Source organism: Mesoplodon densirostris, chromosome 11, assembly GCF_025265405.1.
Source record: "Mesoplodon densirostris isolate mMesDen1 chromosome 11, mMesDen1 primary haplotype, whole genome shotgun sequence".
NCBI lineage: Eukaryota > Metazoa > Chordata > Mammalia > Artiodactyla > Ziphiidae > Mesoplodon > Mesoplodon densirostris.
The window spans coordinates 72,239,506-72,266,327 of record NC_082671.1 but is presented as its reverse complement, the minus strand read 5'-3'; the positions used below and the strand labels follow the sequence as shown (position 1 = coordinate 72,266,327).

Below are 26,822 nucleotides of genomic sequence, written 5' to 3'. Positions count from 1 at the left end.
TTCTATATCATCTTAACACTGTTTACTACTCTTAATTGTTTGATAAGGGTATCCTTTGACTGAATTCAAATTTGACCTGGACCTCTGAATTGCATGTTCATTTATACCATGCTAATGGTATTCTGGGTAAATGGAAATCTTCCTTCATTGTGATTTCCCACTGGGATTTCACTGGAGTTAACCAAGGCAACAAGGAGAGCCATGCAATAATAAAATTCAAGGTACATTCCTAACTTTGGTGCATGTCTTCTGAGATTTTAATTTGCAATAAGCATATTTATGTTAATTAGACCTTTAAGCTAATGGATACAAGACCGCTGCTGAACATTAGCTTAAACATTTATAAATTTTAATTATTTCCAAATAACATTAGGTTTGATATCAATTTCATTTCTACATTCCCTTTTTTATATTTATAGGAATATGGCAAGTAGTTAAAAAAAAAAAGAAAAATGCACTATTACCCACTGATAGAGTAGAATTCCATGTGAAAACTTTAATCAATAAATATTTGTTGAATTTTATACATAAATATGCCATTTTATTTTTCTGAAAGATTGGCTCTTTGGTTTAATTCTTTTATAACATTGTAACATTGTGCCACTGCGATTCTATAAATATGTGAATGGAAAGAAGAAAAGGCCAATTAACAGATTTCAATGGCTATAAGCAAAGACATTATTCAAGAGAAAATCTATTCATTCGGAATCAATCCAATCCCCCATTCATTATTTTATGTGCTTATAGACATGCCTCTTCATTATTCTGCATAAAAATTTCAAAATCTGGATTCAAATCCTACTGGAGTTGCAAAAGCACATATGTTCTTCAATCAGACAAATCAAGGGACTCAAAGCCAACGTGAACTAAAATGCTGAGAATTCACCAGAAGGCACCTAGCACACTCTTTTCAGAATCTCTAACACGGGAGCTGCATGTTTCTAAAGTTTGGCTCCAGTAGGCTTGAATAGTGATTTAGAACAATATTAAAAAATGAACTTTTCCTTTCCTATCAATGGCACTATTACTTAAGCACTCCCTTTAAATGCATACAATGGATGCACATTATAATAATGGTATATAATGGTACACTGTCAACAATATCTTGAATACGTTTAGTTTTGTACACTTTACAATGTATTTTTACAGGTGTTTATGTCATTTGACTTTCACAAAACCCAAAGAGAGAGGTAAGATAGGTACCACCTCTGGGACAATGAGTAAGGACTACACTTCCCTGGGCTTCATTTCCTAGATAATAAGCTAGGAGGGTTGGATTTTAATGACTTCTAAAGAAGAGCCTTGTGGTGCTAAAATTCTGTGACTACTACTTGACAGAGGTGAAAACAGAATCAGATAGGTTAGGAAATTGGCCCACTGTCACAGAGTAAAATGAAGAGTCAAATCTAGAAGGAGAATTTCTGTCTTCTCAATTCTAGTCAGCAGCTCTTTCTGCTCCACCATTCTCGCTGGATCGAAAGGAAATCTGACATACTCTCCTTCTGATTTAGTTTAAATTGGATTTTTATCAAAATTGCAGAAACTTGTTTCTGTGATAGCAGTGAAAAGAAGAAAACAAAAGGTAAAGTGGAAGGTGGTGGTATCCCAAGATATACCACTAGTAAAATGAGTAAGGAAAATGCAAATTATGCTGGCAAATGCAAATTATGCTGATTTCTATAATCTATTTGAAAAGCTGGGCTACACATATTTATTGAAGACCTCCCGGGATATACTCAACACTAATACACTTCTACTTGATTTAAGATACCACCAGCACATACTGTCATACTCTAGCAGTAGGTTCAAACTTTTATAAAGCAATAAAAGGGGAGAAACTCCCTTTTTTATTCTAGATAAAATCTTATGCACAACTCTAAAATATACAACAGAGAATGAGGTCCACCAAAGTAGAGCTGTAGGCCTCAAGACCCAGTCCATTCCGTTTTCTTCCCCCCCCCCCCAAGATGGTCCTGTGGAACACAGCTTGTAAAACCACCGTTGTACAACAGATTAAAATTATATCCTACCTCACTTAGGGAGTATGAGTCTAGATTAAATCTGACAACTGAAGCAAAAGTTCTGTTTTTGTTAGACAAAATATTCACAGAAAAATTCCTTCTTCATGAGAAACATTTATAAAACTCACTGTATAACAGGTAGCCACGGAATAGAAAATAGAAAATATGCGCGCGTACCCCTCCCCAACACACACACCCTGTGGCTGCTGCCTCTAGACCACTCCTTTAAAAGGAGAACAAGGGGTCAAGAATTATTCCAATTGTTATGTTCAGATAAGTAAGATCCAGGGGTATCCTGGACAAGGCTAACATATTACAAAGAACTACAGCAGCTACAAAAAGAGGGTGCCCGCGGGGGGCCTAACGGGTTAATAGGTAACCTTAAATGATGTGTTCGCACTGTATAAAATGAACTTTACTGAGACTATAACACCTTAATAACTAAAAAAACTAAAAAAAAAAGTAATTTATAAAAATGAACTCTACTAGGTAAAGAAAATACTTCAACGTACACGAAACAAACTGAAGACTGAAATCAAGAAAAAGCCTTTGATGTTTGTGAGAGAATAAACGACATCTTTCCGAAGATGACTTGTAACCTCTTACCATTTGCATATGGTGTGACCATCTTCTTATTGGTCATTACACGTGCTGTAGCATTATTCACCTACAGATACAAAGTAGAAAGAAGGGGCAGGGAGGAAGTAAACCACATTAGGGAATATGGAGGTGCTCATTCAATAACAAAGCATTCAGTTTAAAATGTAAATTTCAGAGACAATTGATTTAAATAATTAATGTAACAATATAAAATATTAATAATAGTATTTTAATTAAAGTGTTCATTAAATGAGGCTAACAAGAGTAAAATGCAGTTTCCTGGTCTCCAAATGGAAAACTAGGACAACTTTACCATCCAGGCCTCCTAAGAAAAAGTACATCTGCAAGTTCTTTGGAGATCTTTTAAACAGAGAAGTCTCTGCATTGAGAAAATATGGAAAAAAGTAATTGGAAACAGCTCTGTGTGCACGTGAACTTTTGAAGTTCATTAACAAAACAGAGGCTTGCTACATTGGTCAGGAAATAAATTTATAGGAAGACAGGAAAAAAAATCTGTGGTGTTTACCTGTTCTGATGTTCAGCTTTTTATATATGCTTGTATGAGATTTTACTGTTTGAGGTCAGTAAACAAACATAGGAACTTAGATTCTCATGTTGACAGACTTCAGGACCATTTTCAATTTTCTAGATTACGTGGCCTATTCATTTAAGAGGAAAGTTTTCATAAGGCCTTTAAATCAGGCACTTAAAAGAATTCAAAAAATAAAGCTTATGTTTCTTTTGTTTTATGGTACTCTCTACCCTCATTACAGAACGGCATAATTAAAGCATTCTCAGTGGTAAGGTAAGTAGACGCTACAAAGATGGTGCTGATGAAGAAAAGATGAATGGAGCTTAGAAGCCAGGATACTGCAGCCCAGCGTCAGAACCAGCCTCAAAGCTCTTGCAGGGAGGGTAAAGCCTTACCATAGAACCTGGTTATATACTATGTTGTCAGGTATATAAAAACAGGCCAGTTTTTAAAGAATTATAAAACATACAAAATATAGTATGTCTTATTTTGCTCTGGGAATTTATATTATGTTAAATTTGAATAGTGATAAATTTGTTACCAAAAAAAAAAAAAACCACATCAATTTTAGGTAGAATTGGAACCAAAAATGTTTTAATATGTCTTTCAGGATTTGTATAGTGATGATCTTCCTACATGAGGAAAAGAGCTGGAAACTCCATTTACTCTAGTTTGACCCACCAAATCATATCAACATTTCACATTTAAAAGAAAGAATGGGATACAACAATGATGAGACTGAGAGCATGCAGTTAAAAAACACACACACACAAATAAAAGAAAGAAAAAAACAATCAATTTTGGAAAGACAGGAGAAAGTGAAGAGCGATGCTCTCACAGACACCGATTAGAATGGGGCAAGAGCTTCCACTAGCTGCTAAAGCAGAAAGCACCCAAGCACTTAAAGGAAAAATGGCCAGAACCAATCAGAAACCACCAGTCAGCAAAAGAGACCAATAGCTGCACAGAACAGAGAAGGGGTGGGGAAGGACTAGGGCAAAGGGTAGGAAGAGAGCTTGGGTAAGGAGAACAAAAAAGCGGGGAAAGAGAAGAGAGAAAGTCAGGAAGGCTGTCACGGGCAGGAGAGAGAGCTGTCAAGGGCAAAGAAAGAACAGTCATAGCTACAAACAGAGGTCTGGGAAAGAGGAAAAGGAGGAAAGGAAGTGGGGGGCAGGAAGTGCATTAATAAAACCAGCCAAACTGGAGTTCAGTAACTCTGAGTAAGATGTGCAAGGGGAAAAAATCACCATGACGTCAGTACTCAAACAGCTCAGACTGCTACAAAACAATGTGTACATCCAAAGTCCAGGCGGCATTACTCAATAGCATTGAAAATAAAAGGGGGAAAGGAAAAGGAAGAGGAGCAAGTCAAATCACATTTTGTAGTGTTAATGTGAGATGGCAGATGGACTTTTTCTTTCTTATTTGTTTGTAATAACATTTTAAAAAAGCTTCTTCTCTAGTGCTTTTGTTTCACTTACCGCCAACGGGCACCATCGCCAGCATTGTGTATAGTTACCATGGAAAGAGTGAGTCAAGTGAAGGGCCCTAAATGCTAAACCATTGGAAAGGGAGGGGGAAAAAAAAAGCAAAATATGCAGACATCTTACTCAAGATGGTGGCTTTTATATTTCATACTTTTAAAAACTGGGAAAGGGGAAAGGAGCCAGTTAACCTTCACTGCGTTATGAAAAGGGCTGGTGAGCACCAGGTGGCCGACTCACTCACAGTACTAGTACGTTCTACAGGCAGCCACCCAACCCTCTGTTGGAGGATTTTATCCAGTAGCTTTTGAAATTCTAGATATTAAATATATTTAAAAACCACATTAGTTTTTGATTCTTTCCTCCCCGCCCCCAACCTCTATGATCTTCTATTCTTTACTTGTCACACGCATGTGGAGGCGAACTGGCCTCCCAAGAGAGAGAGGATATTGGCTGGCCCCTTGATTCATTATAGGACACATTTCTAAATTGGGTAGTTTTTAGACATTTTAAAAGTTAGTTTTATTTTGGCCTGATTAGAGGAATTCAGAGTCTCGCAAACTGAAGCAAAGGAAAAAAATCAAGAGAGTAGAAGGATGAACATTTTGGAGGAAAAAACTAAATGAAAAACAAATACACATACATTCGCACACAGGTAAATCAAAATTAAAACCCCAAAACAACCAAAAAATGGGAGGGGGGGAGAAGGATAGAGGTGTTACTTTTACGCATTTTAGTGCAAGGAGGTGAAGGACACAGAGACACAAAAACACAAACAAGACAGGGTTCCAAATGTGAAATAAGTGAGGCAATACATAAAAAGAGAAATAAAAATATAAACCAGAAATTGAATTATTGAAGACATGCACCTCGATTTTACGGCCCTCTACCACGGTGCCGTGTAATTTCTCCCTGGCCCTGTCTGCATCAGCACTATTCTCGAAAGTTACGAACCCGAATCCCTGCATGCAGCGGGAGAAGGGGGGAAAACATGCACATCGTTATATTGAAATACTGATCTCTTGGTAAATAGAAAAAAAAATATCACAGTATGAAACTGACATCAGCAACAACTCAGCAATACTCTCCCAAAGTCACATTTTTGGTCCATGCATATTTTGTAAAGGGAAATTAAATCCAATAAAAGAATAAAGAACTGTAGTAGTAGCGATGATAATAATAATAATAATGTAATTAACAACAATAATAACAATAATAAAATAAAACATAAAGCATGTGAGGCCAGACCAAAATTAAGGCATAGAGTTACTCGGGTCAAACTATTCAACTGAGAATCTGAACATTTTAAAAAATCCTACCTTTCTTATTTCATTCTGCTAACATACATATCCTTTCATATAATACTAAAAAATAATTAAATCTATTATTCCCCAGTAACTTCTACATGAAACTTTCTATTTAGGTGCAAACCTTGTATAATGAGTTTGGAGGCGGTCTAATCGTTTTAGCCTCACTTTGCCTGTTGCTTGTAGCACCATCAACGCCTCTGGGAATGGTATAATTTACGATATAGTGTTCACGTTTGATTCTGTGGGTACTGGGTGTGGAAGAGGGGAGCACTCACGTTTGTCTAAGCAAACGAAGATACCACTAAGCAGTGGTCAATTAGGACTTTTCTTCAATGTGAATTTTAAACAACCAGACTGACACTCAAGAGTAAAAATATGTTCAGCTGAATTTCAGAAAATTGCTTACCCAACTTTGCCTAAATTTTGTTGAAGCCTACATCTGCTACTAAATGTATTCGTTTTTTCTATATGCAGAGAGAAAAAGGAATAGTCAAAAAGGCAATAGGAATGAGATCTATGTTAGTGACATCAGTTGCATACTATTTAATAGGAAAAGAATACCATAAAACAGCAATACAGTTGCTACTCTGAGTTAGGATTAATTTATTTGTCCATTGTAGATGCTGAAAAACAAACAAACCAACCATGGAGTTTTAATTTATTAAATAGAAAAAGCAGAAGACCGGGAGTTAACCCACTCTACTCCTTGGCTCACATTAAATCTGAAAAGACTGCCTGAGTCATTATTACTCTATCAATTTCAACACCAGCAGGATTTACTGTATACTACAGGACTATTTCACAAAGCATTATGTCAGTTTCATTCTAGGTGCTCTGTCCTTATCTTTCCACTCTGCAACTATAAAGTTTTCTCAAGCTATTTATATCTGTAGAGTGGTAACTTCTTAGAATTTTCTGAGACAGTCCTCATGTCTCAATAGCTTCACTGTCCCTCTAGCATATTTTGAATATTCCATTGTAGGATAACCTGAACACTTTACTTTCACTGAAGTTCTGCTTTGCTGCTTATTAATACCATGAGTACTCCTATATATACAAAACATATTTTTAACTGAGATGGTAAATAATGTGTATTGCTCAATAAGATTTTATAAAAGCAACTCCATCATTCTGAAGGATCTGATTTCTCAGCATTTAAATGACTACATGGTTGGGTGGCAATCCACAGAGGATTCCAGTGGATTATCTCTACCTTCAATTTGGATATCTAGAAGTGAAATGCTAAGCTGACAGAAATTTTAAAAAATATATGTAGCTTAGGACGGAATACTATGGGTAATTTTAATTCAAAGTGTTCCTTAAAAATGTACATGTGTTGAAAATATCAATGGGAACACATTTTCAGAATCAAATTTTGATATCAACATGTTATAGCCACTTTGACAACTCAAGGTGTACAAGGGCAAGTTACTAATTAATTATTCCATTTGTCATCTACACTAGCATCTGATGAAGACAGGAAGCCAGCTCTCCGATCCTGGAGAATCCTCCAATAGGAAAGTTAAACCTTTTAAATAAGGTTACAGATAGTGACGAGAATTATATCACATTTTATAAGTTCTATAAGCTGTATTTCAACTGATTGTCACAGCCTCACACATTTTATGCTCTGGGTTAAATTAATAAATTATAAACTAGTGGTTGGACAGCAGATTATGTAGAGGCTAATATACAAGTTTTTAATTTTAGCATAATGACTACACACACCCACATACATACACACATACTTGTGTGTCTTTTAAATGCACCCATGGGGTAGAAAGGATAAACCTGTTGGTTTCCTTTTGAAAGTAAAGACATTGAGCCAATCTGAGGTAAAGTATTCAAGCATCAACAAGGCCCAGAGCACCAACAAGGTCTTCTTCCTCCCATGAAGCTTTTTCCTACAGCTAATGGTGAGAAAATTAGAAATTAAGCTCTGAAACCAATATTCAGTATTCTATTTACTAAACTATATTAGTCCTACAATTCTTCTAATTTTCTCTTTCCAATTTAATTGCTAAATGTGTTCTATGACCCTTCTTTCTTTAATGTGTTGATGGACCATCTGTGACACAATGGCTGCGTGGTATCATACGTGCTGGCATCTTACAGTCAGCATATGACAAAGTTTAACATTAAAGTCTGCTTGTGTAAGATTTTTTCAATATAACTTCAGTATTCTGGAAAAAAATTTCACTTTTAAATGCTTTAAAAGTGTTTTATAAGGAAAGGTGCTTATAAACTAAAGGAAATGCTAATCAAGATACCAAAGACATAAAAATGAAGCAATCTTTGCAGGCATATTTACTAGCGTAAGAGGAGGCAGAAGGCCTTGTTGATACTTTGGGACTCCTGATAAGAAACACAGATGTAATAGGATTTCTTTCTTTCCTTCGAAGATAAATAGACCTTGTGTCAGGCAGAATAACAGCCCCCCCAAAGTTGTCCATGTCCTAATCCCCAGAACCTGTGAATATGTTACCTTGCATGGCAAAAGGGATTTTGCAGATGTGATTAAATTAATGATCTTGCGATAGGGAGATTATCCTGGATTATCCAGATGAGCCCAATGTAATCGCAAAGGTGCTTAGAAGTGAAAGAGGGAAAGAGGAGAGTCAGAATTGGAGAGTGTAGCAGCCTGAGAAAGGCTGGGCTGGCTGTCGCAGGCTCTGAAGATGGAAGGGGGCTATAGGCCAAGGAATGTGGGCTGCCTCCCGAAGCTGGAAAAGGCATGCAATGGAGCATCCCTTAGAGCCACCTGAAGGAACACAGCCCTCCAACACTGTGATTTTAGCCTAGTGAGACCCACTTTGGACTTCTGACCTCCAGAACTGTAAGATAATAAATCTGTGTGGTATTAAGCCACCAAGTTTGTGATAATTTGTTCAGAAGCACTAGGAAATTAGTATATACCTCTCAGAATTAAGGTCTGTGATTAGGAAGGTGAGAAGCATAACCAGTATTTTTGGAGTATTGTCCTTAAATACTTTTCTCTTGAGTTGAAACTTCAAACAGGTGGTTTTCCATCAACTCCACTTCCTGCTTGCTTATCTGTCACATTTACAACTTGGTTTTAAGAATATTAACTCAAATAAGGCTTGAAAAAAATTTTAATGTACTGTTTCTTCAATAAAATTTAGCACTTTTGAAAATGTGCCAGAAATTGAGCCAAGGATATTCACAGACGTAAAAAGTTACTAATAGGAAAACTCTCTTCCACGAAATTATGTTTAATGTTCCCTTATTCTTGGAAATCTAATTCACATTAATTCTGGTCATTTGGATCTCTTGCTTTGAAAAAAATTTAATACAATTATGTCTAAACCTAACACAGTTTCCTTAGAAGAGCTTCAAAATGATCATACAAGGTATCAAAAAGGGAAACATAATAACAGTCTGAATAGCTACAAAGTCAGACCCTTAACAGTACATATTTCAGGTATGTAAGAAGATAAAGAAAACATAAACAAAAAGTAAACTTTCATTTTTAAATTAAAAAAAATGATGTTGCAACATCTGTCTATACCAGCACTATCCGATAAAAATATAGCATGAGCCACATATATAATTTCAAATTTTCTACTAGCTACATTAAAAAAGTAAAAACAAGTGAAATTAATCTCAATAATGTATTTTATTTAACCCAGTATATACGACATATTATAATTGCAACATGGCATCATTATGAAACCATTATGAGTGAGATGTTTAACATTCTTTTTTGAGCTAAGTCTTTGAAATTGGTGTCTATTTTACACTTAAAGCACATTTCAATTTAGAGATGTGCCACATTTCAAACGGTCAACATGGTCACTGCACTGGGCAATGAAGGTCTACACCTTTACACTCTTACCTAAAGTTCTCAGCTCCCAAAGTTCTTCTATGTTAACAATTTAAATACACCAGTGCTACATTCACAATTTACCAGCTATCTTAGTTGTCTTTTGGAAATTGAGGGATGCTGTGTTTATCAGGTACATGGTCATGGTTAAAACTTCTACAGAGTGTGACAAAAATTTTATTATCTGCCTTGACATCCATTTGTCATCAAGGGCACACAGGAGCCGAATAACTGTCACCTTTTTAGTCTGGCCTCAGACTGCAGTAAAAAATAACAAGTAACAGGATGAGCATTGTAAAAATATTTTTAAATTTGTATAATCTTTTGAATTTTTCCATCTCAGAAGAATGAGAAAGAAAATTTACCATGTAACTTTTAAGGGAGAAATCAAAACCAGAAGGTTCTCCTGGGTATGGCCAGAACACAGAAATTAAAAAATAAATAAAAGAAAAATAAAACTAAAACCCATAAAATGGTAGCAAAAGAAAATAAACTAAGACTTTTGGAAATACATGCACTGTTAATTCAGTTTTAAGAATAATGAAAAACATTTCATCTCAGCATTACCCATCAAATTTTCCTGAAAATCACAAAGGCCTAACTCAGTGCAATTTCAAAGACAATCTTTTGACTATATTTGGAAAGAAATAATTTCCCTTTGCATAAAATCAAAAGCCAGGGAAATAGGAGAGAAATTACAACATATTTCTTGTGTCTGAGGAATGGGAATAGAGGTTTTATCTTCCCTAACTCCAGCCTAAACATAAGCTTAACCCAAACCCAGATTCCCATCATTCCAGAAATCCACCTGAGAGAAGTAATGCAAACACATTAACTAAAAATCTGCTAGAAATCTCAATAATTGTTGCTGTGCTCTATTCTGCAGTCCTTTAGAGGACTTGATAATTGACACTGTGTGAAGAAGGAGAGCTTCTATACATTCAATATTTATAAAACGTGTCCCTTCAAAAGTGACAACTATACTCAAAGTATGTTGACAAAACTTTATGGAAAATATAAATGTTAGAATCTGTGTATTTCTTTTTAAAATAAGCTTGATAATTATCACAAACAAAATGTTATGGGACTGGGTGATAGTGAACAGGATGGTGGAAGGTCTGAATTTCAATAGTGAAATAAACTTTTGAAAACAACAAGTGCTCAGTTACTAAAAGTGTCTAGCAGACAGTACAAGGTCAAGAGTATTGGTTGTTGAACTAGGTGACCACTGTTTAGTGTTCTGTTTAAGATTCTATGTGAGAAAAAAAGAAAAAAGGAAGGAAATACATGAGAATATTGTGAATATTCCATTTAATGAACTATGTATGCTTTCCCCCCTACTTCTCATTAAACGTCATGTTTTTCTTTTATAATGGTTTTTAAAAGGGTGCTTTTTATTTATTTATTTATTTATTATTTTTATTTTTTTTGCTGTACGCGGGCCTCTCACTGTTGTGGCCTCCCCCATTGCGGAGCACAGGCTCCGGACGCACAGGCCCAGCGGCCATGGCTCACGGGCCCAGCCTCTCCGCGGCATGTGGGATCTTCCCAGACCGGGGCACGAACCCGTATCCCCTGCATCGGCAGGCGGACTCTCAACCACTGCGCCACCAGGGAAGCCCCAAAAGGGTGCTTTTTAAAAATTGTTACTCAAAGGATCTATAAGGAGAATGACAATATAATTTATTGTTCAAACTAGGATACTTTGAGGGAGAAAGGGGACATTATTAATTGCTAAGACAACAAGTATAAACTGGGACTATCCTGGATAAACCAGGATATATGGCCACTCTCCCTATACACTAACTTCTTACTGTTTGTATTAACTACTTTGTCACGACTGGTGAAATCTGGAGAATCAATAATGCTATGCATATCTGTTTAATCATTTTCTAGATTCTATATGGGTACATTAGTTAACTTTTTGGAAGGGGTATCATTTCATCACATATCTTAATTAAACATTTTCAAAAGGATAGTCTGTCTTTGCTTCAGTTAATCACAGAAAACTAAATACAGCTGACTTTATGTTTTTACAAAGGAGTAGGGACTAAAAAGAAAATTTTCAAAAATCACATGAAATAATTTAAATAAATATGTATGTATGTATATGCATGTAAACGAAATAAATTCATTTCATGAAAACCAAATTCAGAATATGAAGGTCAAAGAAGAAAAGAGGAAAATAGTCAACAACAAAGAAACAACTACTTTCTGGAACACAGAAATTCTACTCTCCAGGCAAGGTGGAAAGGTAGACTACTAGCAGGCAGGGAAGGAATGGGCATGGCAGCAAGACAGTGTTCCCTTATGTTTTTAAGGGGTATATTCTCAAACCCAGGGCCAACGATCTCATAAAAAATAAGACATGGTAAGAAAGAGTTGCTTTTTGTTTTGCAGTCACTTGGTTAAATACTGTTTTACATGTAAGTATTACTTATCTCTAAAAACTTGTCAGGTTTTCCATTATTGCTTCAGAAAAAATTCAGTAAAGCTAATTTCTGTACAGAAAAGCACTCTGTTAAAAGACTGAGCAATCCTTAGCTAAACAATAGGACCATATAAGTCTCCTTTTCTCTGGCTCCTTTCAAGACATGTTGTAATTTTATAGTCAACCCCAGACACAAAAGTAATGAGAAACTAAACTTAATTTACAAAAAGAAAAGTACTCATTAATTTATCTCAGGTGGATCCCAGAAGATGCATCTAGGTTTTGACTCCAAAATAAATCTCTATTAATGAGCCCATTCCAGCTAAGAACTTTAGGTAGCAGTTAAGAAGGGCAAAGGATGAAGACAGGTTTTTGTATCAGTTCTAGAAGGCAGGTCCAAGGCAATTCTGAATTCTGTGCTTTGTTTTAAAAACATTTTCCAATTAGTACACAGTCTGTCTACCCTTCAGCAGCCCAAAGAAAACAGGGCAGTGAGGACACAGCATCAAGCTGAGAGAGGCAGCGTATACTGTTCGATTCCCCAAAGAGAAAAGGAAGGCTTGTGTCATTTTAAAATGAAAATTACAGGGGAGGAGCAATTGAATCGGGTAAATTAAAAAATTTTTGGTAGTAGGCAAATCCTTGAAGTCAATGAAAGAAGCCTTAGAAAGATCAATTTCCTTTGCTTCACAAGAATTCAATCAAATTATTTTCTTGGTAAGGAGCAAAGTCCTCAATGCCTGATAGAATTTTATTGGGCTTCCGGTTGTTAGTCTAGCTAAGAATGTTTTAAGTGCAAACACTTAAAACCAAAAACATTTAAACTACTGGTTCAGATAAACAGTGTGGTCAATAATCTTCACGTATTTATTTCACATTCATGTGCTTCTCATCTCTAAACCATTGTCATTTTTCTACCTTGTATCTAAAAAGTTCACAAAAAAATAACAGCAAACTATACAACAAAAGAACAGAAATCCACTGTGAGGAAATTACAAGTATAAACAGTTTTACTGGTTACAGTTTGAATAGATTTCACTTTAAAAATACTTACCAAGTTAAGTGCTGGAGAAAGTTCTGTATAGGCATAATTAATCTTTTTTTGTTTTAACTGAAAACTGAAAGCTTAGAGTATAATTACCTCTTTAATAATTAACAAATAATTATTATAGTCAGAATTAAACACTTTTAGTGTTGATGCATTCTATAAAGGAAGGGAATAATAATCAGAAGCATTAGGAAAGCACAAACATTTGTATTAGTACAGATGGGGGCAGGAAGTATATATAACTGTGTAGATATGTTATTAGTTCCCCAAGTATGGTGAATTTGGAGTAGGAAATTAAGAGAGGTAAATATTAGCTTATTTATTTACTTTATTTAGCTTTTCTCAAATTACATTCTTAGAGATTTAATCATAGCCAAGGGCTATTTTCAAAGTTCAGTAGGGATGACCAAATGAAAATTAATTTCAAAAACTGGTCTAACCTAAAAATGCAAGTAGAACTGAACATAGCAAGGTAAATATTTACAAGCCTGCCCACAGCTGATTGTGTCTGTGGAGTGTATTCCATTTGTTGAGGAAGAAGAAAACTCTCAAATAAAACTTTCTGAAATTCAGTTCATCAAATATTTTTTCACAATACCATTATAAGACTTTACAATTCCTTCATTCCTAAAAGCACTGCTGCTTATTTTAGTGCATAAAAATTCTAAATCATACAGATTGGGAATTTAAAACAGTAAATTATTATGTTCATCCTCATGCAAAAAACCCCCAACTCACTGTATTTGTAATTGAAGTGACTCTCAGTCCTGAAGCTTGCCTATCTGGGTATAACTTAAAGGAGGAAATCCACAGTGAATACCTGAGTCACTACTTCCTGTTTTTAAGCTTTGTCAGAATTTACTGAACAAAGAGAACAAGTCAACTGAATAACTGAAATATTAAATTTGTTCTAAGTATGTCATTTTGAAGTTCGATTTTTTAAAGCTGAACTGTTCTGGTAGAATTCAGACTAGAATTCTCACAGAATTTCACTTTTTTCCAGTCTTCTCTCTCGTCCTTTACAATAAGAAGCTTAGGCCAAATTTAAATCTGAGAAAGGACTGACATCTCCTACAGCTTTTCTTCCTTACGGCCATACTCTCCCCTCAAACCTCTCTCGTTTCTACACCATCACTCTCCCAATTTAAGAAAGATTTAGGAAAAATTTGGCCACGCAGTGGCTTATGTTTAAAGGTAATCTAATCAAGCTACAACATTGGGATACTTTTTGCAGGCTTGAAAAACAGCTTAAGTTTTCTATTTACTATTTTAAATAAAACAAAACTAAAAGAAACCAAGCACACAACACTGAAATGGAGCTTACCTTAGAGCCACGTTCATTAAAGATTATTTCTACATCTAGGATTTTGCCAAACTGCTGCAGAGACAAAAATAAAAACATTTAGTCATGTTCAGCTTTTTATCCATATACTTTACTTTCTTCTGAAAGAGGAAGAGGTGTTTTTTTTTCTTTAAACTACTTATTTAACATCCATGTTTCTATTTGTTGGTAGGTCCCAATATCAGTTGTTGATTTTTCCTCATCATTGAGCTGATAATTTTTCCTTTTTTAATTCACTCACTCATGCATTATTCACCTCTTTATAGTGGAAGCTGTTTTCAGAAGTTATTCACAGCGTCACCGTATTACATGCTTCTTCACATGGACAAGAACTGGGGGTTTTCCTAACTACATCTCTAACTTTTGAAATCGTAAGTAGAAAGATATACTATTGATGGCTGTTCTTCCCTTTCTTCTTTTTTGGGCCACGCCTCCCACGGCATGCAGGATCTTAGGTCCCTGACCAGGGATCGAACCCATGCCCCGTGCAGTGGAAGCTCTGAGTCTTAACTATTGGACCAACAGGTAAGTCCTTCCTTTTTTTTTCTTTTTAATTAATAAAAGTAAACCACATTTACTGGACAAAAAATAGAAAATATAGATAAACAAAAAGGAAAAGGGAAAACAAAAAATGAAGATCATCTGCAGTCCCAACATCTTAACATTTTGGTACACAGCCTTCCCAGCTTTTCCTTAGGCGCGTGTGTGTTTACTTTTCTTAAACTTAATATACTATGAATAACTTTCCAAATCAATAAATATATATGTGTTATCTCTATAGGCTACATGCTATTTTCCAGCATACCAAACATTCATGGACATTATGGATGATTCTATCGATATTTATTTGCCACTTCAATATTTCTGCAATAAACATCACCTAGAATATTTAAAATAATAACTTTGTTTCGAAATTAGTTAAATATTTTAACATTTGGAAAATCAAACAAAGCTAAAAACACAACACCTAAATAACTACTACTCTTTGCTGCGGTGCGCAGGCTTCTCATTGCAGTGGCTTCTCTTGTTGTGGAGCACGGGCTCCAGGCATGCGGGCTTCAGTAGTTGTGGCACGTGGGCTCAGTAGTTGTGGCTTGAGGGCTCCAGAGCACAGGCTCAGCAGCTGTGGCACACAGGCTCAGTTGCTCCACAGCATGTGGGATCTTTCCGGACCAGGGCTTGAACCCGTGTTCCCTGCATTGGCAGACGGACTCCCAACCACTGTGCCACCAGGGAAGTCCCATAACCTAAATTCTTTATGTTGCCCTTTATATTTTCTGTTGCTCTCTTTTCTGTAGAGCTGGAGAATAGCTGGCTACCATTTCATGTTGAAAAGCTCTTCCAGTGCTTCAAAAATATCATTAAATCTCAACCCTGGCCTTGCCTTTGGTGTAGAAAACACATCCAGGAAGTTAGCTGTAAGTGACAGAACTCTGCTCCAGGGTCTTGTCACCATGAAGTGGCCACAACCGAGACTTAAAGAAGGGCATTTGCTTTTCTGACAAAGCACTAAGCTGTTATCCAAATAATTAAAACAAAAATCAATTATTTCTTACTCCTAGTTCAAGTTAAGTGTTTGATCAAATTAAAACAGGCAACAACACCTTAGCCCAAAAAAAGAATTAAGATTCTCAGTAGCCATTCATTACTGAGTAACATAAATATTTGCTATTATACTTTGTTTTCATGACAGCGATTCTGGGAGGAAGTAAACAGCTGGAAGAACATGCCAGGCAGCAAACTAACCCCCTATACCTGATTTTAGATCACAGATATTATTTTACTTAATTCATAACCCTTTGAAAGGCAGGGATTACTGTCTTGTCCTGATTTCAGCGCTTGGGTTTTCTGAACGTCCTAAGAAACCCCTCAGTCCCAGGCAAACTGGGTTGTGGAGTCATCTTATGTATGTGAGAATTTGCAAAGATAATGTCTAGAATAGGCCAGGTGATGGGAAAGTTTCTAAAGGCTGATGAAAATAATGATTTACCTCAGGATCTTTCTCAACATACTTGTAATTTTATCCTAAAGTAGTAATGACTAATAATACATCTGGTGAGTTAAATTATATTTTCACTGTAAAACCATAAAAGGACTTCAGAGACTTACCCCAAACATCTGCCGGAGGTCAGGATCCCGGAAGCGGAAAGGAATATTAGAGACGTGCAGGCGTTTAGGGGTAGATTTACTCTCTGAATTTTCACTACTTTGCGTCTGTGACTGCTGGCCTTCTGTCTGTGCGCCCCCTTCTGTCTGCTAAGCAAAGAAATAAACAACATTAAGGGAAAAATAAATACAATTATTTCACAAGAATTACATAAAATAATTGAAGTCCTCCCCCACCCCAATCATTCTCAAACAGTGTGTCTTTAAACAAAAATTACAGCTGTCCTTTCAAAGAGAAAAAAAACAAAGATGTTATCTGTGTTCAAAATGCTATAGTTTACCAAAAAATTTTGGTCTTTTGCATATTTATAGTACATTAGTAAAGTGGGAGATACTAGAAACACTAAGTGACTTGCTCAAGATCACATGGAGAGGAACTTCCCTGGTCGTCCAGTGGTAAAGAATCCACCTTACAATGCAGCGGACGAGGGTTCGATCCCTGGTCAGGGAACTAAGATCCCACATACCATGGGGCAACTAAGCCCGTGGGCCACAACTACTGAGCTCACGCACTATAGCCCACGTGCCACAAACTACAGAGCCCATGCGCTCTGGAGCCCAAGGGCCACAACTACAGAGCCCTTGTGGCCTGGAGCCTATGTGCCACAACTAGAGAGGAGAAAACCTGCACACCACAACTAGAGAGAAGCCCATGCACAACAATGAAGAGCCTGCGTGCCGCAACTAAGACCTGATGCAGCCAAAAAAAAATAGTAATAAATAAAAAAAGATCACATGGAGATACATTAGGAAAACAAGATATAAAAATAGTACATTGGGACTTCCCTGGTGGCACAGTGGTTAAGAATTCACCTGTCAATGCAGGGGACACGGGTTCGAGCCCTGGTCCGGGAAGATCCCACATGCCACGGAGCAACTAAGCCCGTGCGCCACAACTACTGAGCCTGCACTCTAGAGCCTGTGAGCCACAACTACTGAGCCTGCATGCCACAACTACTGAAGCCCGCGTGCCTAGGGCCCGTGCTCCACCACCGCAATGAGAAGCCCACACACTGCAACGAATAGTCCCCGCTCACCGCAACTAGAGAAAGCCTGCGTGCAGCACCGAAGATCCAACACAGCCATAAATAAATAAACAAACAAACAAATAAATAAAAGAATAATAAATGTAAAAAATAAAAATAGTACTTTGTTCTTAGATTCTTATAGAAGTTGTTTTTTTTTTTTTTTTTTTTTTTTTTGCGGTACGCGGGCCTCTCACTGTTGTGGCCTCTCGGAGCACAGGCTCCAGATGCACAGGCTCCGGACGTGCAGGCTCAGCGGCCATGGCTCACGGGCCCAACAGCTCAGTGGCATGTGGGATCTTCCCGGACCGGGGCACAAACCCGTGTCCCCTGCATTGGCAGGCGGACTCTCAACCACTGCACCACCAGGGAAGCCCGAAGTTCCTATTTTTGAGATCTTTCCATTTTGAAAATAAAGAGTCTATGGTATAATAGTTGTGGAGATACCAGTATTTCTGGTCCATCATTTCAGGAAATAAGGGAATATTTTTATATTTCATTCCCTCTATTAGTTCCAGGGTTTATGACTACTGGGTTACCAAAGTACTGTAATATTATTTATGAAGAGGAGACACCTAGTGACAAAGGGCCCTTTGCTCAAAAACTGAAGAAGCTTCTTACTCTGAAACCAATCTGTACTCTCCTCCCTAATTTATGCGATTCCTGCTACTTCAGCAGAGGGAACCTACCCTTCTGTAGCCCAGAGCAAAGTTGCATTTAGAAAAATCTGTTGGGAAAGGCTTGAAGGGACCCTGCCTAATCTACTACATACCCATAAATGCTAGATTTGTATATATCCATAGTGAAAGAATATGGGTGAGTGTGGGTGTGCATTTTTAATCATGAATCTCTTTTGCAATGTCCTAGGCATGTGTTAATTTAATTCTTTTTCAGTAAGTCCTCAAAAAATTGCTATGTTGAGAAATACTTTTGACAAATACCTAACAGGTGTGATACATTCTAGGCATTCAAAAAACATTTACTTTGAAGTATTAATTTGACAATTAAAGAACCTTATGTTTTTACTATTCCCTGTGAAGCACATGCCAAACTGGATGGCTCACTGAGATGATTAAACCAACACACTTTTAAAACACGAGTGGAACTTGCTGTTCTTATTATCTCAATTGAATGAGAACTGAGTCCCTCTAGCAGATTCTGGGTGACACAGAATGGATCCCCCTACTCTGACCCAGAGTTCAGCTAAAAGAAACTGAACCAGAGATACCTCTGGCTTAGAGATGTTTGAACCATGTTGAAATGAAGTTTGAGACTTTAACATATAAAGGATAAACAGGAATGAACTCCAAATGTATACCAGCTTTTCAAGTGTCAATCTAAGGGATGGCCGCTTTCATCTCCTTCCATTCAGGCCTCGCAGATGGCCTAGCTGTGCAATTATTCACATGGTACAAAAATAGCAGGAAAGGAAAGAGCTACAAAGCCATGTTCTGCGAAAGTGTAAGGTTTTCAATCCTCAATCTGGGCACAATGCAGACTAAACAAAACACATTCCATTCAAAGATAAAACTCACTAAGTTACTAAAAAGCAGCATCATGGACACCAAAGCAACGAGCACAAGCATCAATTACAACTGATGCTCATTCGAGCACCTTCCAGCTTGCCTCTCACATCTCACAGCTGGATCACATAAAATTCTTTCTTCAATCAAACTTTAAAACCACCAGGTCTGATCTGAAGGATGACAGTGTTATCACTCAGAGAAAATCTAAAAAGACCGATTCTAGCTCCAAACCATAGTTTTATATATAGCTTATATATGTAGACTATGTAGTCTGTAAAAGGGTATGTGAGGTGGCAGGATAAATGAAAACTAACCATTACTTCAAAGTATGTTGCCTGAGATACTTAATTTCTGTTCTTGAAAATATTATTTTACAGTCCAGAAGACACAATTGATGAAGAAGAAGCCAGACTGGTTAATTTTCCAGCCTTGTGGTGAACACCTACATTATTTAAGAGTATGAAATCTTTAATTCTCCGGAGACTTAGCAAGTAGAAAAAGTGAACCATTATTTCCAAAATTCTTAAGCCTTCTGATTTTAAATACATTTATAAATTGAAGTTTAACATACATAGCTAACAAATGCATAAATCATAAGAATACAGCTGCATGAATTTTCACAAAGAAAATACTCACATAACCATCAAATTAGATTAAGCCACAGAACTCCAGCAGCACCTGTGGGCCCCACTCCAGTTTCTACTCCCCTGCCAAAGGATCACCACCATCCTGACTTCTAACTCCATAGATTAGTTCTATCATTTTTGAACTTAAAAAAAAAAAAAAGGAATCATACAGTATGTACTTTTTTGTGTCTGGCTTCTTTTACACATCATAATAACACACACACTGTTGTACGTTTTATAACCATACAGAATTTATTTGAGCTGCTTCCAGTTTTTGGCTATTAAGGATAATGTTCCTATAAATATTGTTACACATCTTTGGGTGCACAGGAGCAGGCATTTCTGTTGGGTGAATAGACATCTAGGATTGGATTTGTTGGATCAAGGATATGTCTAAGTTCAGGCTTCAAAGATACTACCAGTTTTGCAAAGTGGCTGTACTAACTTACACTCCATCAGCAGTGAGTGTAAGTTCCAGCTGCTTTTCGTATCGTCATTTTCATTTTAACTATTCGGGTGGGAGGTAGTGGCATCCTATCATGGCTTTAACTTGCTTTCCTCTCTTTCAACCTCAGACTCTTTCTTCTCTCCACTTCTTTTTTTGAATTTTGTTGAAAAATGGGAATTCCCTGTAAAACAGCAACTATTACTTTTTAAAAAAATTTTTATTGGAATATAGTTGCTTTAGAATGTTGTGTTAGTTTACACTGTACAGGAAAGTGAATCAGCTACATGTATATATATATATATATATATATATATATATATATATATATATATATATATATATATCCCCTCTTTTTTGGATTTCCTTCCCATTTAGGTCACCATGGAGCACTGAGTAGAGTGCATACACTCTTGAGTGCATACTTACCTACACCTTTCAATAATAAATAATACTTAAATAGTGTTAACTGTTTGTCACACGCTGGCCTAAGTATTTTACATATGTTAATTTTGATTCTTTCAACAACCCTAACAGTAGCTTTTGCTTTTTTTGTTTTTTTTTTTAAAGACACAGAATGGATTCCCTCTTTTTGACCCTCTGTTCAGCTAAAAGAATCTGATTCAGAGATACTTTTGGCTCAGAGATGTTAGCAACCATCTGAGGAGTCTGAGGAGTAGAAAGACTGCCTAAGTAATGGAGCAGGGATTTGAAGACAGGGAGCCTGGCTCCAGAGTACATGTTCTTAAGCTCTATATTAGAATGTACTTTACATGTATTATTTTCTTCAATCCTCACAGTAATCTATGAGACAGGTACTATTATTGTCCTCCAATTGACAAAGGCAGAAACTAAGGCATGGAGAGGTTAAGTTCATTGCCCAAGGTCACATATTAGGTGGCAGAGTAGGAATTAAAAACCAGGTGGCCCAATTTCATATGCTAAACTACCCCCTTCCTAGCACTGCACTCATGCTCTCTTCTTTTTATCTCATTAGAATGAAGAACACGTGTGGATCCCATGCTCCACTTTCTCAGGACCCCCACCTGAAGGTGGAGGTAGGCATGGGGTAAGGGGCAGGGAAAGCTATACAAGAGGTGACATATATTCTATGCCTTGAGGGAACAGGAGCAGGTCAGGCCATGAAGGGGAGGAAAAGGAGAGGAAAGAAAACCAGCAAAGGCACACTGACATTTATGAAGGAAACAAAGCCAGAGAACTACTAAACTGATATTCAAAGGGGCTGAAAAGCAGATCTCTGTACATAGTGGAAATAGGAATAGGGAATATACGTTGGATGTAGTTAAATGAGATCCTATTTCCCATCTGTCATTCGCAACTTTAAGTTTACCTCACTATAGATTACTAATCACTGAAACACACAAATCAGAGAGCAGAAGTAAATAGAAGTTTTTAAGGCTGTATCTTTGTGAAAAGTGGACAGTTAAACTGTTCTGAGAAAAATCTTAGTCAATACAGTGCTGGTTTGCTTTATTTTCTATTGTTAACTGCTGAGGAACTTTACTGACTATATAAATAACCTCCCAAGGTTCCGTGTTTTTCCCTTCTGTGGTCATTTTCTGTTCTACCTGATTCACTGGGCAGGGGATGAAACAGAAGAGGCTGGAGTCTGTGGGCTGTTTACAGTGAGGACTAGCAGTGGTCCTGCTCAATGCAATCATGTGACTAAAGCCTATACATCCACTCTTCAGACATCCTGGCCTCCCCAGTGAGGGCTACTTCATTGAGGTGAAACCCAGGGCACTTGATACTGAAGAGCAAATCAGATTTGTAAGTCTCAAAACCTCATTCTAGAAGTGAGGACTAAAAAAAAAAATTTTTAAGTGACCTTTAAAAATTCTTGTAACTGGAAAATGGATTTAGTTTTCTGACTCCCCTACGAAACAATGGAAATATCTTAACTATTTATACATTGTAAACAAATGTTCTGTTATGGTCTGAAAAAGAACCCTGGGCAATACAAGATGAAGTATTACTTTCTAAGTCTCTATCATAGTAAGACTTAGTACATAATCTGAGATACTAAGGAATCTCTTGATTAATTCAGGAATAATATTTTGATTTACGGATTATCCATTTTCTCCGATATTTATTTTTCCTCTTGTTATCTGTGAGTGTCTTCATTTCTTATTTTCACCTCTGTGAGGCTGAAGGGGAAGAAAAGGAAAAGAGGAAATTAAATTTAGCTAAGTTTTCTTGAGAATCTGATTCATGTCTGAAAACATCTACCCTCCCATTTTAATGACAGTTTGACTGGGTATAGAACTCTAGGTTGGAAAAAAAGAAAAATCCTTCAGAATTCTAAAGGTAACTCTCAACTGCAGCCTAGCTTCCAGTGTTGTTGAGAAATCTGAAGGCATTATGACTCCTGTCTCCTTGTATGTGACTTTTCCCCCACTCGCTCTGGTTTGTAGATTATCCAAATATGTCCAGGACTCTAAACTTTCACAGTGACAGGCTTTAATGTGGGTTTGTTTTATACTGTTCTATTTTTCTGAGAATTCTGTGGTCTCTTTTAAGCTGGAAATTAATATCCTTCAGTCCTGGGACCTTTTTTGAATTATTTTGCTGATGACTCCTACCCTACACATTTTGTCTTTCTCTCTTCCTGAAACTTGTATTATTAGATATTGGATCTTCTGAACTGATCCTCTAACTTTCTTATCTCTTGTATTTTCTATCTCTCTGTTTTTTGGCTCTATTTTCTGGGATATCAGTCCTTAATCCCTTATCTGAAAACTTTGGGACCAAATGTATATTAGAATTCAGAATTTTTAGGATTTTTAGAAAGGCAGTAATGGTGTAAACCCGTATGTAACACTATCAATGAGATGTAGAGCAGTAATATTTCTGTAGCAAAATATATGCATATTCACATAAATGTGATAAAGACTATACATATGTTGTGAGTTTTGCTGCAAACTTATGAAAAAATTATTGACTTTCAGAATTTTACAGATTTTGGAATTGTGGATAAGAGACTGGAGACCTCTTTTTCTTCCATCTCATCTTTCAACCTTCCAATGAAGTTTTTTCATTTTGTTGACATGTTTTTAATTTCAAGGGCTCATTTTTCTTCTCTGAACCCCCCATTCCCCTCACCTTTTAAACTAGCAATTCAGGGACTTCCCTGGTGGCACAGTGGTTAAGAATCCGCCTGCCAGTGCAGGGGACACAGGTTCGATCCCTGGTCCAGGAAGATCCCACATGCCGCAGAGCAACTAAACCTGTGTGCCACAACTACTGAGCCTGCGCTCTAGAGACCGCGAGCCACAACTACTGAGCCCACGTGCCACAACTACTGAAGCCCGCACACCTAGAACCTGTGCTCTGCAACAAGAGATGCCACCGCAATGAGAAGCCTGCACACTGCAAGGAAGAGTAGCCCCCGCTCACCACAACTAGAGAAAGCCCACGCGCAGCAATGAAGACCCAACACAACCAAAAATAAAACAAACAAACAAACAAAAACTAGCATTTCGGGCTTCCCTGGTGGCGCAGTGGTTGAGAGTCCACCTGCAGATGCAGGGGACGTGGGTTTGTGCCCCGGTCCGGGAAGATCCCACATGCCACGGAGCGGCTGGGCCCGTGAGCCATGGCCGCTGAGCCTGCGCGTCCGGAGCCTGTGCTCCGCAACGGGAGAGGCCACAACAGTGAGAGGCCCGCGTACCAAAAAAAGAAAAAAAAAAACAAACCAAAAACTAGCATTTCATTCTTGTTTAGTGGATGCAATACCTTCTCTTATCTCTCTGAGGATATAAATTATTGTTTTGGTAATTTCTGAGGAGAAAGGGGTTCCTTTTCTTCCAAATTTCTCTTTTTGTTTGTTAGTTTTTATTCTCTACTTTCCATGTTGTAGGTTTTCCCCAGGTATCTAGTAATCCTTGGTTGTCTTGTTCATAATTAAGAATTGAGGTGGGGAAAGTAGCTAAAAACTGACTGCAAGTTCTGAGTGGGTGGGATAGAGGGGCTTGATGACTTTGTGATTCATTCTAGGTTCAGTTAGGTAAGCAATTTCTTGGGGAACCCCCTGACTCATGCATCTTTAAGTCCTTCCTCTTGAGTTAGGTTATCCAGAGAAGAGTTTGCCAAATCTAACTGGAGCCGTGTTTCTGAGAGAACTGTTTTTTAAAAAAATTTTATTTTTGGGTTATATTATTACTTTTATTATTTTTGCCATGCAGCATGTGGGATCTTAGTTCCCTGACCAGGGATAGAATCCATGCCCCCTGCAGTGTAAGGGCGGAGTCTTAACCACTGGACCACCAGGGAAGTCCCTGGAGTCATGTTTCTGAAATTTAAATTTTTGTGGTATAAACTGAATCATTTCTCAGCTTTCTCCCACTACTGGCTTAGGGATAAACTCATTTGGGTCTAAGTTAGTTACTAATTGGCCATCTGCTTTCTAGCTTCCAAAATGATTAATTCTCCTGTTCTTATTTTTTATATTCCTAAAAACACACAGACACAACCACCATTTACTGTACTTTTAGAGGAAGCAAAATTAGATGGATGTATTCAAAAGTAACCTGAAACAAGTGTTTAATAAAATCTTGTAATACTATATGCACATATTTTAATGAAGGCAGCAAAATAGGTCAACACAGGCCTATATTTGTTTTGAGCTGACTTGTATAAAATATTTTGGGAAACAAGGCTTGCTTTCAATAATAACCTTAGTGTCTCAAGAAGGAAGAGCCTGCATTATAGCCCTTCTCCAACGCATACATGAAAGGTTGAGGTAGAACAAGCAGAGACCTCAGAAATGAGACATGCTAATCATCTTACAGCAAATCTATAAATACAAGATTTTTTCCTTTCTCTGTTCTTCAGAGCCTAGAACTACTTCAGATATAAGCTGAGGATGATTAAAATATTTTGGGATAAGGAGACATGACAACTAAGTGCAATGTGGGATCCTGGACTGGATTCAGAACAGAAAACTAGTGACTGAATAAGGTCTATATTTTACTTAATAATACTGTACCAACACTTCTTATTGCCAGGTTCTGAAAATTGTACTATACCTAGGTAAGATATTCACATCTGAAGTTAGGTAAAGAACATGGAGAAACTTTCTGTACTCCTTTTGCAACTTTACTGTAAGTCTAAAACTATTTCAAAACAAAGAGTTTTAAAAAAAGAAAAAAGAATTTTGGGATGTTAGATTCTAAGCCCTAAAGAATATTAGAACACAGAATGTTTAGTTGGTTTAAGACTATATACAGGCACAATTGTAGACAAATACTTTTGTTCATATTCAATATGTGGGTCAGACCATATATAAAAGTCAAAATGGGCTGAAAAGCCCATCTGTTTCAAACTGTTGGCATGGTGAAGAAAAAAAAAACATTTAATCTAATAGTACTATTATCTATTCCCAAATTAGAAATAGTTTAATTTGTAAATCTTTTTTACTTGCAAATGGCCAGTCACAAAGTTTCATCTCCTGTAGCATTTTTCCTTAAGAGCTCATCGTTTTACGAACAAAAATATAAATGATTCCTAGTTGGGTTCAATTTCTTTTGGATAGCGGATTGGCCTTCAGTCAAGGTGTAAGTGAATCCTCCTCATAGGATGAATTAGATATTCTCACGATTTTATAAAATCAGTCACATATAGTGCAAGGGACATGGTTGTAAAAGCTGCAAAGTTTAAGACCAAACTTATCAAAGATAATAGATATTTCTATTAATTGCTAAAAGTAGGGTTGCCACATGAACTGCCACACAATTCATATAGATTTGAAATTAAGCAATTATTAACAGAGTTCTTATTTGGGAAGATTCATATTGGTTTTCTTAAAGGGATCACATTAGACTCAAGATGAAGTTGCTCATGCAAATCCCCATGTCAGCAAACCAAAACTTAAGTTTCTATGCTCTGCTCTCCCAGAAAAGAAAGGTCTAGGTCAACCAATTAAGTTGTCTACTCAGCAGAAGTTACCTGACCCAAGACTCCAAGGCTCCAAGATTTTCCTTTGCTCCATATAAGGAAATGCTTTAACCAATCAGCAAATGCCCAGTATAACCTCCTTGTTCCTGTTCCCTCTGCCTATAAAATCTCATCCTGTACAGCTTTTCATAGCTTCTTTCTTCCTTCCTTCCAATTGAAGTTTAGTTGATTTACAATATTGGGTTACTTTCTGGTACACAGCAAAGTGATTCAGTTATATATATATATATATATATATATATACACACACACACACACACACACACACACACACACACATACTGTTGTCTATTTTATATATAGTAGTTTGTATCTTCTAATCCGAACTCCTAATTTATCCCCTCCCTTTTCCCCTTTGATAACCATAAATTTGTTTTCTATGTCTGAGTCTGTTTCTGTTTTGTAAATAAGTTCATCTGTATCATATTTTAGATTCCACATATAAG

The 26,822-nt window shown here is 36.9% G+C and overlaps 1 protein-coding gene across 15 annotated transcripts in view; it reads right to left on the bottom strand.

The window, feature by feature from the left end:
* The window catches only part of RBFOX2 (RNA binding fox-1 homolog 2), a 264,510-nt gene that overhangs the window by 22,892 nt on the left and 214,796 nt on the right, over positions 1-26,822 (bottom strand). For 11 of the 15 annotated variants that reach the window (XM_060112852.1, XM_060112856.1, XM_060112854.1 and 8 more), the window contains 4 exons: positions 16,722-16,868; positions 14,595-14,648; positions 5,507-5,599; positions 2,628-2,688 (listed from right to left, as the gene is read on the bottom strand). In XM_060112852.1, the coding sequence (XP_059968835.1) occupies positions 2,628-2,688; positions 5,507-5,599; positions 14,595-14,648; positions 16,722-16,868 (355 nt within the window). The remainder of the gene's footprint in view (positions 1-2,627; positions 2,689-5,506; positions 5,600-14,594; positions 14,649-16,721; positions 16,869-26,822) is intronic. The other 4 variants (XM_060112853.1, XM_060112855.1, XM_060112867.1 and 1 more) reach the window with 1 other exon arrangement.